Genomic DNA, 14,515 nt, shown 5'->3' on the forward strand with positions numbered 1-14,515 from the left:
AATTTTGAATTTGAATCACATTAAAAAAAATACTAAGTTGTATAATGTGAGAAGGTATTATTTATATTATGTAATATGTAAAAAAATTTTTAGAATAATAAATTATTAATCTAACTTAAATCTTAACTTAATGGATGGTTAATTTTATATATGGTACCTTTAAAAAATTATAATATTTTACACTACTTATAAATACATTTTTAATAATTTTATGAACAAACATTTTTGGGGGCCCTTCTGAAGAAATGCATCCGGGGCCCTTAAGGTACCAGGCCGACACTGCGCGTACGGACAAATGAAATAGGAAAAAAATAAGAATAATATTATAATGTCGTCGGCGCCTTTATTCGATTATTGCAGTTTTCTTTTCGATTTGCCAGTGTTTTCCGGGAACTAAATAATTATAAGGAGACAGAATAATCAGGCGTGATATAATAATTAATATCAGACGTAAACGGGGAAAACAATGAACAGTAACATTCGCGTTGCAGTTAGGGGAAGGTTGCGATTTAAATCGAATAACAAATGATCCGGATACGTGCAATAATATGCGTCAGGGACATTTTACAGTTTTATAATATGTTATCCGAAACGTTATTAATTGCGTGACGAAATCGATTTTAATTTTTCAACAAGCTTATAATATTTCCAATGACTGAACTTGATTATAAATAATAATCATTTTCCGTTATTGTTTAACCTCGATATAGCCGATACATCAGGCATGTACCTACTGTGCAGTAGGAATACGTCACAATTTTCGTTTTAAACCGAACAAAACTCAAATCTAGCAATAGATATTGTACATAGTTGCAGTTCTAGCGCACTGGCAGGGTGGGCAGCTGGGTAGAACGCGATTGAGAACGGTCCTTATCGGCAGTACCTTTTTTAATAGCACGATTGAGAACGTTCTTACCTGCTAATTTTTATGCAACGTTGCCACATTAATTAAAAATAAAAAATAATAAAAATACAATATACAATATATATATAAGATATCAATCACTATATTTTGGTTACAAAATAAACTTACATGGAATTTTGTTTTGAATTTTTCAATCCTTAGCTATTAAAGTTAAACATTTAATAAATTGTTAACAAAAAAATCATATTTAAATTTTAAATTTGATAAAAAAAACACACACACACATACATAAATGCACCTATATATATATATATATATATAACGGTATATAGGTATATATAACGGCAATAGTTTGAGCGTAAAAGCCTAGCTATGATAATTTATTATTAACCGTCGACAGTGTGCCAAATGTCCCTTGTTAATCGCATGAATTGTCGTACATTTTATAAAAAAAATGTGAAAAATGCCCAAAAAATGCATTTTTTTTAAAAAATACAAAAAAAATCAGTTTACACATTTTATACTTACAAAACAACGTTTCAAAACACCAAACAAAGATGCCTTTGCATCAAAATCCCAGCCCTAAAAATTATTACTAAAAGTTAAGATAAATGGCAACGTCGCTAGAAATATCGTTCTCAATCGTTTGATTTTAAGGTACAAAATATTGTTTCTTTGATCTACCGACATCGTTCTCAATCGTGTTGCTAAAAAGGTAAAACGTTCTCAATCGTCCTACACACCGGGGCAGCTGTCCGTTTTTGAACGTGAATATTATACTAGACAATTTTATCAGGGGTGAATTTTATTTGCCGTTATCATCTAAATATAAAATATGTGTACTGTTGACCGTGTGAAAATTCAAAACCCCATAGAATATAATATACAGTTGAAATAGTATTTACTTCCGGCGCAGGTCGACTGCCCATCTCGGTCTTATCCCCGGGCAACGCCTGGTAATCTTATAGTACTATGAAAAAAATAATGTTATATAATATATTATTATTATTATTATTATTAACAATAACCCGTAAAACTGTGTTAGCCCCGTGTCGATAAAATGGCATGACCCCTGTGCTGCATCCTTTTTTATAATTTGCGCACCTATACCTGCGTAACAGTATATAGGTATTATACAAGAGTGTCTTTAATTCGGGTTCACCGCTAAAATAACTGTTGATATCACATTTGTTTTTGAAAGGTTCAAATATTTGCCAAACACTGTTGTTTTTAAACGACAAACTCGTCGAGTTTTTTCCCCGTCTTAAAAACCAGTAGGTACCCATAGAGTATAATTCAACCGAATTATAATAATAAGTTATACCCGACCGACCTGATTACGATTGCTGTTTATTTCAAAAACACGAGTTTTCAGAAAAACACGACCTAACGGGTACAGGATAGGTTTGTGTGCGCGTGCGCGTGCGATAGTATTAATAATATTACGCATACACGGCGACGGCAACAACGCCGTACTATATAGATGTCGCGCGTTATATTCGGTGCTGAGAAAACACGTGCCCTTTCCCGACATAAGCCGGTATAATGAGATATCATATACACATGCATACTATACAGCGGGTACACACACATGATACGAGCACGGGCACACACCCTCTGGACCGGCTTTTGGCTCGTACATATCACGTCTGCAGCGTGTGTGTGCGCGACAACATCTAGACCAGTTGATCCGATTAAAACAACGCTCGGAGGGCCGAGCGCGTTTTTGTATATTTCGCGTGTGACAAACGCTCGTGTGATGTACGTACGTATAAGCGCACGTCACATATATATATATATATATTATATATAATATATATATATATATATGTGACGTGCGCTTATACGTACGTACATCACACGAGCGTTTGTCACACGCGAAATATACAAAAACGCGCTCGGCCCTCCGAGCGTTGTTTTAATCGGATCAACTGGTCTAGATGTTGTCGCGCACACACACGCTGCAGANATATGACGTGAAGTATCAATTGGCCCGAATCGCGCTGCACGCACTATATGTACATACATTATAAATTATAATAACGTATCGTTATTATAATATTATTCGTATCCATCGCGGGTTTCTGTGATTCGGTTTTTTAAACGCGATTCGGTAAACGAAATCCGTGCGCGACGTCGGTTGTTTAAATCTGTGTATATTAGCCCCTCTATAGTACCTATATATCGACATAAACGGTTTGCGACATTTGTGACGTTTTAAAAAATATTTTGTTTACAGGGTGCAAGACTCTCGCGATTTCAAACGAAATAACTGAAATTTCATGTGTCGTCTTGTACTCGGCACACTAACTATAATATCTTTTTTAAATCCATTGTGTTTGTTAAATAATTTTTTTTTTTTTATTTATTTATTAATACAATTGTTTCAATACACCTGGTATTTTTACAACGTTACTATTTTACGCAGATTACAGATCTTATACTATATAATGCACAATAGTTTTAGTTAGCTATGAGTCTGGACCAGTATCTGAGGTTGAGGTGTCTTCGTTGGGATCTAGTAGGATGTCCTCAGGTAGCCGAGGATTGAGTCTCAGATTTGTGGATCTCTTGCCGATATGTGGTAGTAAATAATTTTTGAATACTATTTATTGTTATTTTCTCATGTTATGTACTTTAAGAACATTGTCAATAATGTAAATATTTATGACATCAAGCAATATGAACTCTTGTCTCCTCCTCGAGTACAGGCTTTTGGAGACAAACATTTTATGATATAATATTATATTATATTTCAAGCGTAAATTGTTTTGAAATAATAATAATAAACTTAGGTACAGAAGCAGTGTCAGTCTGGTACGCCCGCGGGTGCACGACAAACACCGGTTAGGTTAGGTTAGTTTAAGCAGCTGCATCTGAGTTGAGTCCGAAAATAATTACTATTCTGAAATGTTTACTAATCGGGTGAGAGTGAATAAAATATTTTGTCCAAATTTAGATAGGCCTTATTAAATTATGTGTTCGAATTGCGTTCGTATAAAATTATATAACTTATCGACTATCGTATAATTGTATATGATTTACGAATACATGGCTCCACACTTTTCTGAATTTAGGACAGCCTTTGTATTTATATGACGATAAAAAAAAAATGCTGAGTTAAGCAATCGAGTAAAATATTTTTTTTTCTTTTTTTTTCTTACCACCAAACGAAGTTTTGAATTGTTGTACAGACGACTTTATGTATATTCAAACAGATGGCGAGCGATTGAGAGAATTCACCGATTATTTATTAAAAAAATGATATTCATCCCGAAGCAAAGTTTCCTTCAATTATAACGTCTGAATTTACATCTCCTCCGATAAGAACTACCAACGCATGAGAATTTACTCGTTCATTCTTCAATTTTAGAAACAGTCCTAAGCCGTGGTTGAAAGGAGAAGGAAAATACTTTTTTCTAGCGGCCGACTATAATAGTGGGTACCTGCAACTACTGATTTTCAACACGGGGCCCAATTAGAATAACATTTGAACTAAGGACCCTACTGTTATGCATCGAATTAAACGTATAAGAGGGCGGCTCGGCGTATAGGTACAACGATTGCACGCAAAGAAGTACGGACTAAGTGTGTTTGTTTCAGGCGTGTATACAAGGAGGGGTTCTAGGGGTTCAACCCCCCCCCCCCTCCAGAAATTTCAGGAAATAAGTGTTGTTATTTTTTAGTTTGGTTTTATTTAATTTCCCACGTTGCCATCGCCGTAATATGAATTACATTGTCGTTTAGTGCTCGATCAGTATCTACAATCGACAATTGATACATGATTTGCAAGACTACCTCGAAAATTAGATTTTATATTAGGTATAAAAATAAATGTTTTTAAAAATAATTTAAATTTTTTAATAATGAAGTTTTTTATGAGAAATAAATAGTACTATAATTGAAATTGTGTAAAATTCCTGTTAGGCTGTAGGTTAGATTAAATTATGCAAGTACAAAAATGTACACCCCCCCCCTCCCACCAAAAAAAAAAATATTTTTTTATGTACGCGCCTGGTTTGTTTAGTGATTGTTTTGTATTTGAACAAAAGTATTTCCGACCAATACAATTAGATGTTTTGTTTTAGTATAGTCACACAATTCTACCGTGGGTACTCCTTGAATCTGATCTGTAACCGATTAATTTATGGTAGTTGAGGATCTAAGGTTCAAACGGTGAAGGTAGTCCTACGTTAATTGTATTCTTTCAATCTGATCTGTAACCGGTTAATTTATAGTCCTTTGGTAACTCAGTGTCAATAGAGGTATAGCTAGGAATCACTTAAAAGTTCCAATAGAAGTATCAAAATTCAAAATAGACAAATTTAAGATTGACAACAGTAACATTATATTTTTGTTGTCATTTTAAATGTTCATTTTTTACAGAGTTTTCGTAAATATTGCGTTTTGATAAAACATTTTTTATAATTTGGTTAGATGTGAAAATAAATGGAGTTATTTTTCATTTTTATAGTTTCTATTTATGGGTACACAAATAGTATTAAATATTATACTTTAAATTGATAATTGATCAATAAATGTAAAAAGTACATCATGTTTGCGTAAAAAATTAACTTCCCTCTATATTTTCAATTATTAGAACCAACTCGATTTCGATAAAAATGGAAATATTTAATTCAGCACTTATATGACTTAGTTCCCTTAAATAAATAATATCAGTTTTGATTGGATTCTGAAAATTTTTTTAATATTTTAACAACATGAAAATAATTAACTTAACCGCCAACAGCTTTGTAACATAAGTATTTAATACGAAATTAACTGTTTCGCATATTATGTAGAAATTAAAAAAATTCATGCTCGTATACCTACGATATAGGCCAATTGATAATTATTGTTGCTCGTGGGGGACCAATCATAAGCCAGACAGAGAATATTGTGTAGGTAATGGTAGAATATGTGTATTTACACATTTAATAATTGTAATAATTTCATAATTTTTTTGTACATTGTGCATGAAGATACCCGAAGTCTGCAATAATTTTTTTACCGATTAATATTTTGTCGAAAACGATTATGCTGCAACTAGACGCATTAGATCTACCGTTATGACCAAACCAGCTGATATAGATATGTTACAATAACTCACGGTATTTTTTAGTTCACAGTATTCGAATATTCTGAAATTGTTGTTTCACCTAGGTGTAGGTACTCGAAAATGGTCAACCGTTTATATTATGTCGCAATATTGGATACCTACATAACCTATGATTTGTTAGTAGATGACACTCAATGAATTGAATCTGTATTGTACAATATTGTAGTCTCAAATCTCAATAACGTTTGTTTGACAGTAACAATGATAACAACAACGACAAAAAACCATTCAAATTTACCGTAGCTCGTGAACCTTTAACTTTCTCTCGGTATATACATTCACACATTGCAGTACAATATATATGGGTACAATCGAGGGACGGTTCTGGGCATGTGCCCCACCTAAAAATACTTTGGCCCACCCTTACAATCCTACAAACTTAAAAATTCATGTTCGTGTAATAAGTATCAGTTTTATATAAGGACCTTTAGCTCCGGAAACGGCTGTTAACGAATTTTCTGCTTTCCACAATAACAATAAAAGGAGAATTCTGTCGAAATAATTTTATAATCATTAATTAATAAATTCGTAATCATACATCATGATAACATTGTTTAATTTTATGTCTGACAAATAAAAAAGAAAAATTTATCGGGCTAGCGAAATACTTCAGCAAGTACCTACCTACTGGTTTCTTGCTGTGATTGAAAAGCTTAGGTGTCTTTATACGCGTAGACTTTTTCTTAAGTGGCTCAAAAGAAAAGAATTATGGCCCGAAGTATCCCCTTCCGATATGGCAAACGTCAATCGCCACCACTGGGTACAATAATAGCCAGAATATTATAATATGCGTGCAACAGGTATCGTCGTCGACAGAATAATATTATTGTTCAAAATGTACACAATATACATATAACGCAGGATTGTTTTATATCTATACGCACACATAAGCTTGTAATTAAATAGGTATAATTAATTGCACAATTAATGTATATAATAATTAATAGGTAATCGTTCAAAACGTCGATGACGTCTCTTCGTCTCCTAGCGGTTCAAACGTCTCAATATTAATTAACAAAACGTATTTACGTGTACGTATCAGCATAATACCTATTATTATAAATGTATAACGTAGTGATATATACCTAGCGAATAATGTATTTTGAATTATTGTAATTACATAATAATAATAATAATAATAATAATAATAACAATATGATCTGCGTCGGGTTATAAAGACTTACAATATTATTGTACGATACAAATTCACCCAAACGCATAAACATAATAAATATAGATGAATTATCTCTTCTTGTGATCTGGTAATTATTAATAATTACCTATACTAATTGATAATTTAATTGTGCAATGTCGCCGCACTTTACGTGCACCATTGTAGGTACCTATTAGTGCGCATTATACGTAATAATACATATTACATATTATCATTTTGGAGTTCATAAGTTCCCATGTTGCAATGTGCCGAGGTTTCGTATCATATATATTTTATAGATGTAACAAAAAAAAACAATTTTCGCATCTAACATTTGCAACAAACGCCGTAGATTCAGCGTGGCAGCAGGTCTTGGATCGATTTTATAACAATTAATTTTGAATGTTTATCCTGGACAACTCTATCATTACATTTACGGCTATGTAGACACGAGTAAAAAACACAGGGATATCTAATGGTGGGGGGTTCATACACCCCCCCCCTCATTTTTATGGTTATTATTAGAGCGTGAGTTTGTATGTAATAAAAAAGTCGAAACATATGTATGTTGTTATTTTCGTCAAAATAAGTATTAAATAACATGAAATATTTAACAAACGTTTTTATTCGGCAATATCATTTTCAAAATTTCAATTATATATAAAAAAAAACAAAAGCCCTGAATAGAAAAACAAATAAATTAACAAGAGTAAAATATTGTACAACAAATGTATGACGTCAAGACGATACCAAAAATCGTTTACCAATTTATCATTTTATCTTATTCATTGGTTCATTACGACGTTCTCTATTAAGATTTACGACCGATCGTCAATATTATGCCCGCGAATAAGTACCTACTTAAAATTAATATAAAATACGGAATAATATATGTACTTATCCATAAAATATTTAAGAAAATGCGGACCAAGCCCTTAATAATATGGGTTAACCTGTCACTACCACAAAATAAATTCATGCATTCAGTGTCATTACTTCTATTAATCGACTTGATCCAAAAACTATTATGAATAATATCTGCTGCAATATAGCCATATCGCGAAGGTATAATGTCGTTATTTTTTTCCACAGGTGGGTGCGCTATGTTCGGCCATTCCTGTTATGGCGCCCACGGCAAACGGTCTTTCCAAATGTCCATGCAACAGCCGGCTAGAGATTGGCCAGCCACAAGTGAAGAGGATCGACAGATCGACGACGCCATCAATAAGTATTTTAAAATAAAGCCGTCGTCACCGCACTTCACTCCATTTTGGCAGAAAATGGTGAGTTTTCGTGCCCATGGGTAAGGATTTTCCGAAATCCAAAAACCGGATTTAATTACCAATACCGAATCTGCGAATGTATTTTCGTACAAGAGTTTACAAGCTAAATATGTGTTTTTCGCGATGATTGTGTTGAACTATTTAATAGGCATATTAAATTTTCGATTATTATTTATTTTTTTAAACTCAAGTCGATAAAAAAATATTAGCTCGGTCAAAAAACTTGAAAATGTAATAGAAGGTTCCTTGTAAGTTTTTAATGAAAATTTTTTTAAAAAATTAGTGTAAATCCACAATATTTTTTTATGAGCGTTTAAACTTAGAATTTTAACGAAATTCGTAAAAATCACGAAAATTAGCAATTTATATTTAGTTAGAAATTCATAAGAAAATTTTCTATTTATATCTAAAATTTAAAAATGTAATACAAGATTCCTTATGAGTTTGTCTACCTTTATCAAACAAAAAAATGTCTACTAAAAAGTAATACTAAATTTAATGAGCATTTGAAGTTGAAATTTTAATAACATTTCACTTCATTTCTTTTGTAGAAATTTTTTCATTTTGTTGTAATTCAAAAATGAATTACTGTAGACACTTGAATTATATACCAAATGTTTATTTTATCAATTCATATACTTGATACATTTTTCAAAATATTTTGACAACTTTTAAGATGTTGACGGACATTTTAAATTTTCAGTTTTTTTTCTATAAATGTAAATTAAATTGTATTGGTTGGGTCAAAAAGCATAAAAATGTAATGCAAGGCTCTTGATATATTGTTATACAATAGAAGTTGAAAAATATTAAATATACGTAAGCACGATTTTTTTTTATAAGCATTTAAAGTTCAAATTTTAACAATATTTATCAAATTTTAAATTTTAAATGATTTTGTAGTTAAAAATGTAAGGTTTCACTTAAACATTTTTTCCAATAACTAAGAAATCTAAAAATATATGAATACAGTTATTTTTTACAATCATTTTAAGTTCGAATTCGGACAAAATTTCATGTTAACACAAAGAATAATGTTAATTTTTTTGTTCTAATTCGGTGCCAAAACAGCCCAATTTTACGTAAAGTACGAGTATATTTAATATCTTTCCAGCACCACTGATAATTTAAGAATAATAGTAACGGAACTTGCCGGCTATCATATTAATAATAAGCTATATTGCTATAACAATATAAAATATCCTAGACTGGTATACCGTCTCCGCTCAGAATCGTTTTTCGTATACAATGATATGATATCATTGAATTCAAATTTAATACCATTCATCACAGCGACCTCCTAGACACCTAATGTACAGCAGAGCGACATCCACTTATTACCCGGTTTTTTTTAAACATTAAGCCATTGAGGTAGCATGAAAATGTCTACTAATTAGTAATCATTATATAAAATAATGCAAGACTTAAGTGCTATAGACCGTTCAAGAGGAACTAAAAACTCACACGTGTCGGCTCCGTCAGACAAACGTACGCACATGCAGGCGAATCCGTGTTCAGTCAGAATTGGCCAGTTATCAACCTTAAAGTTAAACTTAGCATTACAAATTACAATATGTGTTTTCTCGCAGGTTTGTGTGCAATATTTTTAAGCGAGTTATAGGCATATATGCAAAATATTACATTTAAAAAAATTCTCATACAACTCGCTTGATTATTAAAATATCTTGAAAAACCTTCGAGAAATCACGTAGGTATTATTCAGGGGCGGCTCCGGAGACATGATTGGTGGGAGGGACTAAGCCATAATTTTTAGAAAACATTCAATATATTGAAGGGTTTTTTTTTTGTAATTTTGTTTTTAACAATATACAATTTTTTAACAAGCGGACTTGGACTACCCCTAGGGCCCCTCTGGTATTACCTATTATTATAATATTGTTATAATATTCTAGCCTTTGATAAGTTTGATAATAGGTCAATTAGATATTCGATATCAAAGGTAGGTAGTTGCTAACTACCTTTGAACACGTAAAATGTGCAGCGTGTTGTGCACGGTTGTGAGACGGAGACTTCACGCGCTGACGTCCTCTTCGACATTTGGCCGAAAAATAAATGACAAACGAATTGGGGTCGACCTGTTACAGGTGCAGATGTACAACGAACGCAAAAACAACCATCCTAACAACTACAGCAACATGTGAAGGCGGAACCGACCGACAGATTGAAACGGTTTTTGTTTTCTTGATTCGGACACACATAATATTCTCATTGTCGGCAGACATATCGTTTAGACTTAAAAATCCATCCACAGAAAAATAAAAGCAAACTTTCCCTCGTCTCATTATATTTTGTAATTGCGCTGTACTATGTTATACATATATATATACGTATAATGATGATGATAATAATAATATAATAATAATAAAATATAATATTTTTGTTATTATTTATAATTATTATTATACGATGGTATATTTTGATAAGATCGAGTAATAAATCGAGTATTACCTATATTATATTATGTTTAATTTATCAAACTTCAAAAACAAAGTATGTACACCTACCTATATACCTATATATATGTATATATATATTTAAAAATACAAAATAGTATACGACCTTTAAATTATATGCTATACTAGTTTTCCTGATTTAATAACAATAATATGTGGTTTGGACATTATAATATATAATATTATATTATTTATTGTGATTTGTAATTACTGAATATTATAATGTATTCATTATAACTCCTATAGGTACCTATTGGCGCAAATAGGGAACTTACCCCCCCCCCCCACACACACACACACACACACAAACCATGTCATGTCCCTTCCCCCAAATGAAATCATTATTAATTGAGTACTAAATAAACGTCATTTAATTCTATATCATTTTTAAATTCAACCAAAATATGATGACAACTAAAAAATTTTAATTTGCTTTTTGTGGTAGGTACAGTATTTCTGATTTTACAAATTATAAACTCTGACAATAAGCATTGTGTGTTTTTCGTATAGAAAATGTTTTGAGGGAACAATAATATGAACAGACAGAGAAATGTTTTGCCACAGACATAATATATTGTGTATTTTACTCCGTTTGTTTAGTAGATAGAGGGGTGTAACAGGTGTTTTTAGTATTAAAAATAAAAATTTTATAGTATACGCGTAGAGCAAGTCAATAAAAATTATTGCCATTAGAACAAAAGTTATTTGATTTGTCAGGTATTCCTGTTACACGCCCTGCGTATAAATAATATTGAATGTAGGTACTAGGTAGGTACTTACCTCAATGATGTAACTGATTAACTATAATTAGGGTAGTTGGGGGGACGGAGAGGGGCTACTCCCAACGTTTTATCGAATATTATAAGATACTTAAATCACCCTCCACCCCCCCAAAAAAAAAAAAAAATTAACCTATTTGTAACTATGCCAATAGGTACCTACTATCAAAGATATTGTACTATAATTTATAATAAATAATAAACTTACACCAAAAAATGAAATTCCTGCGTAACGTGTAAATCATTATTATTTATTATTACAATTATTGATTTCGCACGTACCTGTGCCTGATGGATTTATTGTAATTATCTTTGAACATTCAAGAAGTATATTAGTATCTAAAATAAAACAATAATTATTATTTATAATGCGGGGGTTTACCGATTTTCGCTGGGGTTCTAACCACCCGCCAGAAATTGTTTGTGTTGTATAATGTCATGGTAAAATAACTCTTTCAGTCAAGAATACAGCTTTGGTCTAAGTTATAAATAAAAATACCTGATAAATTCGCTTCGGGTGTATCAACCTGATGTCTTGATAATATTATACACATAATACATTACCACCAGAATGTGTTATCTCTAATCTTACAACCCCCCCCCCCACAAAAAAAAAAAATTCCCTGCCACCGGCTATCGATTCCTCCTCATATTTGTCTACATTGATTCCGCCGGATATTTGTTTATGTTGATTCCGCCGACTGTTAACTAAACAATAACCGATTTTATGTTTAAAAAAAAAATGTAATTAAATAACTGTGAGCTTTTGGTGCCATTGAAGAGTTTTGTTCAGTAAAAAAAAAAAATAAATAACCGATATATCATTTTTTACAGTACATTTTTTTTTATTTAAATAAAAACTATTCAAACATTGTCGTCCGCAACAGAAAATATAACACAATTATAATACATATATAATGGCAAAAAAAGCAATTAAATACAATGTAAAATTTGAAAAAAATAGTAAAATAATATGATTCAAGCACCTAGTGATTGGTTTTTATTACAAAATTGAAAATAAAAATTGTCAGGTTAATTGGTGTTAAGTTGATTTATTTTTGAAATAACCAAACCTAACCTATACGATCATCGTTATGTCACAACGATCAACATACATTTTTGTGGTACACTTTTTGTTCACACATTGTCATTACAGGTTATTGGTTAGGTTACGTGTAATGAAGTATTAAAATATTTTACAAATATTCAGCGGATCAATAACCGGCAGAATCAATATGTAAAAAAATTCGGCGGAGTCGATACACGGCGGCACAGCGAAATCGATAGATTTCTCACAGGTAAAAAGGTCATTTCGGCACAATCGATAGTATTTATACGGTAATTATACCCATACACAGGTATTATCCACCAGCAATTAAACTATACTGATATGTATGTTATATTTAACGGCGTGAATAATTTTTTTTTTTTAATGACGTTCATCGATCTCGAGTTTATGCGTTTTCAAAATTGACAATTTATTGTCACCATACGTCAAACATGTCAACATTTGTGCCATTTCGAATGCTCTGGATAGTGGATACATAAATATTTTAATAAAATGTGCACACAAAACAGACATTTATTATTAGAAAAACCTTGTTTATGTTGTATACGTTTCGTAAATGTTTTTTACTCAGCGGGCAATATTATAATTGGCACCTACAATCCGGACAAACAATTGTAATTTTTACGATTTTATTTGTTCACGTCATAACGCACGTTAACAATGTAATACTATTGATTTGTACCGATTATTATTATTATGAAAGTATCTATTAAAAATAACAGTAAAGTATCTACCCACTGGCTACTCATAATAATAATGGGTGGCACTATTTTCCTCCGAAAATGAGACGAGTACGGTTTTCCTCCAAAAATATAGGAAAATACTTGCAGTTTTCCTCCACACATGTTTACATATGAACTAGAACCAAGTCTATTTTCCTTCGAAAATTAAAATCATATTATACCATACATTATAGATTAGAAAACCACGAAAATCTTCTAATAAATGGCTAACACATCCCGTCACTTCCGGGAAATCCCCGTCGAAGACTCAAAAGAAAATTGTGTAGAGATCATTTAACTTAATCCTATATTCCTTGTTCACGTAACCCCACATATGTTTTGTTATCCCCATCTCACATATTACACTTACTGTGCTCAGCTGTGTAGATTGTATATTTCTTGTAAAAATAATAAAACCTTTTTAAAAATATTATATCATATTTTGTAAAAATTATAATCTGTGAGACGGTTAACACTTACTCAAGAAGCCATAACACTGGCATTTGTTGTCCCCGTCTTACAAGTGCGTAACACAACAAATTTTCGCGCTGCAGCAGGTCACGCGTATAGCTTCGTTAGTTCAAAAATTAGAGTGAAGTCTTACGGAATTTGATGGCAAGAATATATGTGTGTGTGTGTGTGTGTGATGTGCGCCATTATCTGTGTATGTGTTTTTTTTTACGATAGTTCAATTTTTAAGTTTGTTATGAATAGGGACCGGGTTTACATGAGTGCATATATGTATATTGGAATAAGCTTTTTGAAATCTGACGAGCATTATCCCCGATTTCGATAAAAAAAAGTGAGATATAAAAACACTAATAATTGTACTTTGTATATTTCAACGTTTTTACCTAGCTATTAAGTGGATATTTGTTGTTTTAGAGGGCATATTATTATTTATAGCACATACATATATTTGTTTTCGTCATATTTTCACATCCATACACAGCCACATAATATCAATGTGGGCTAATACTTTATATATCGAAGATAAAGAATGTTAAATGTCGAAGAACTTAATGAAGGCGACGAAGTACTTTTTTATACT

At 31.7% G+C, this 14,515-nt stretch overlaps 1 protein-coding gene across 1 annotated transcript in view; it reads left to right on the top strand.

Moving 5' to 3' along the window:
* The window catches only part of LOC111043122, a 23,803-nt gene extending 13,018 nt beyond the window's left edge, over positions 1-10,785 (top strand). Inside the window, exons 2-3 of the mRNA XM_022327971.1 lie at positions 8,230-8,420; positions 10,526-10,785. Coding sequence (XP_022183663.1) covers positions 8,230-8,420; positions 10,526-10,582 — 248 coding nt within the window. The 3' untranslated portion in view covers positions 10,583-10,785. The remainder of the gene's footprint in view (positions 1-8,229; positions 8,421-10,525) is intronic.
* Positions 10,786-14,515: the final 3,730 nt, after the last annotated feature.

This window comes from Myzus persicae, unplaced genomic scaffold (genome assembly GCF_001856785.1).
Source record: "Myzus persicae strain clone G006 unplaced genomic scaffold, MPER_G0061.0, whole genome shotgun sequence".
Taxonomy (NCBI): domain Eukaryota; kingdom Metazoa; phylum Arthropoda; class Insecta; order Hemiptera; family Aphididae; genus Myzus; species Myzus persicae.